The 2,500-nt window shown below is 46.2% G+C and overlaps 1 protein-coding gene across 1 annotated transcript in view; it reads left to right on the top strand.

Annotated features, from left to right (window-relative positions):
* The window catches only part of LOC126572585 (phospholipid phosphatase 1-like), a 25,364-nt gene that overhangs the window by 20,914 nt on the left and 1,950 nt on the right, over positions 1–2,500 (top strand). The window contains exons 3-4 of the mRNA XM_050232002.1: positions 1,143–1,301; positions 1,372–1,442. Of these exons, the coding sequence (XP_050087959.1) occupies positions 1,143–1,301; positions 1,372–1,442 (230 nt within the window). The remainder of the gene's footprint in view (positions 1–1,142; positions 1,302–1,371; positions 1,443–2,500) is intronic.

The raw sequence follows: 2,500 nt of genomic DNA, 5'->3' as shown, positions 1-2,500 counted from the left end.
TGTTTCATCCGCTCTTATCAGCCATGAGCAGCTAAGTGATAAGCAAAATCTGTGTTTGGGATGCTCATTACTCATTGAGAAAAATGATACAACAGTTCGTAAGATGTTAGAAATAGCACATCAAAAACAAACTACAATGTAACATAGACTTCTGGTGCATTATTAATAAATATTTAAATAACTATTTAAACTGTAAACATTAAGAAGAATCTATCGAACGTTGTTGAATCATTCAACGTTCGTCGTTGTTTGAGAATTACTCACCGCGTTACTCACCAACAACATCATCAAGAGATAAGCAGATTTAAATAACCATGAAGAATCTGCAACTAAATAGTGTTTAATGTAAAGCTTTTAAAGAGCGCCAATGGCAAAAAAAACTTACAGTAAGAACCAGAGCGATGGTTTCCATTAGCTCTGAAATCCAAACAGCCGGGCATATTTATTGCTTTAATTCTCACCCCACCAATGGGGGGAAATTGTTGCTAATAGACTCTTTTTCAAAAACATTGCGGTCATTAAAGTAGAACCGTTGCAAAATATTGCCATTCCTCTGGAAAGGACAGTCTCAGCGGCGTTTGGCGCGCGGTTTTAATACGAACGTAAATATGAATGCACTTAAACTGCGTGGCGTCGAGGGTGCTGTTGCTGCGCATCATTTACCTTCTGGCGACACGCTCAAGACCCTCCCCGGTCCGAGACCCCGATAAGGGGTTTGATAACGCGTTGTGGGCCTACGCGAGGCGCAGGAATCCCAGAACTGATCTACGTTACACCACTCCACGCGTGCAGTTAGTTGTCGCAAAAAAAATCGTTCCCCCCCTTTCCAAAGACACTAAAGAAGTGGCGGGGACCGCAGGGCGCTTTTACGGCGTGTCAACCTGAAGGGTCCACCAACCATTACGGTGTCGCCCTCTAGCCTCCTATCAAGAGTTCATTAATCTTGCCGACCACCTAGCACAGTTACACAGGTTACCTGGCGAATGCGCACGCACCACCGTTAGCCCGCCAACCTAGATTGCATCGTCACAGCCCCAGGGTCTCTTATCAGTGATATATTTGTCCAGTAAAAGATTTTCATTTTTCTTTCGTCGCTCACCCTTTCCCCCTTTTTCATTTCATCATTTCTCAATTACAACTAGATATGGCTGACGGAAGCGTTGCTCTACACACCATCGATCAACTGTAGCAAAGCGGACTCGGAGTCCCGGTGCCGCGGTTCATGGCGCGAGGCCTGGTACTGGTCGGTAAAGTATGGCCGCGGGCTCGTCACTATGCTAGTCATCATCGGTACGATTAAGGTAAGGAGAGAGAGAGAGCCGTGGCCGCAGCGCATCATATGCCGATAATCCCGCTGATTACTGTTTTCAGATTTTCCTTGGCGAATTGCGGCCACACTTTCTGCATACCTGCAAGCCGGATGTAGTCTGCGAGGGTGACGCGTAAGTACAAACCGCGAACGAACGAACGAACCGGGGACTAATTGTAACCGAGGGCCGATGTTTGCAGCTTCCGATCGTGTCGCTTTGGCGTTCCGCACGCTCGGAACCGTCTGTAAATATTGTTTGTCCCCCTTCTCCACCTCGTGCTCCTCCTATCCCTAATCAATTCCTTCGTACGCATCATCGTATGGATCAACGGAGTGAAGCGACCATACCATTGTTTGATCATGTCAACTGGAACGACGACGATGATCAGTCGGACAGTTGACGAATGTTTTAAGTTCGATGCTGCTCGGCAAATATGCTTTTGATGAGTGGTAACGGCTCGAATGTTCGGTCAATGGGTGTTGTGCAATGGCAGCTACTCGCAGCTGGATTGCCTTCCTCCGGTCGGCGGTATTTCATCGGCGATTGTTTTCGGGACATGTAGGTCATACACAGTATTCCACTGACCTAGATAATAAGCATGATGTTTATTCGGTCAAATGGTGTATTAACAATCGCCATAAACATCTTTATGGAATTCAGTAACGACTTAGTATTCGATTTCAAGATCTTATTTCAAGAACTATACATTGAACTGCATCGCTTGCCAAGATCCTGGTAGGATAGTATCTTACAATATATGACATCACTTGCCCATTATTCACGGTAATTGAACATCCGCGCATGTAAATGATATGATCATGTCATGCCAGCTCCCAACAAGCACCCCTCACGAGGAATTGACATTGAAAAGCACAAAGGCACTTGACTCTCGCGACGCGATATAAAAACGAAAAACGGCAAATGTTTGCTTAGTGCCCGGAGTACCCTCGATCGCTCACGTTTGTCTTGTCTCTGTCGGTGGACTGGGATGATTGCGTATCGGCGGTGTTTGCAACGCCGTCGGCAGTATACTATGCTCCCTGCGAAATTCCTCGTACGATCGCAGGCAGCAGGTTCATATGTTTGCCTATAGAGTGACATGTTTGTTTGATAAAAAAACATATTTAAACCCACCCGTGTGGTGACATGATTACATGCAGACGCTGACATGCTGGTGTTGTCCCGCGCGG

The sequence above is a fragment of the Anopheles aquasalis genome, chromosome 2 (assembly GCF_943734665.1).
Source record: "Anopheles aquasalis chromosome 2, idAnoAquaMG_Q_19, whole genome shotgun sequence".
Lineage (NCBI taxonomy): Eukaryota > Metazoa > Arthropoda > Insecta > Diptera > Culicidae > Anopheles > Anopheles aquasalis.
Note: the sequence above shows the minus strand (reverse complement) of the source record. Positions and strands in the feature narration are given on the sequence as shown.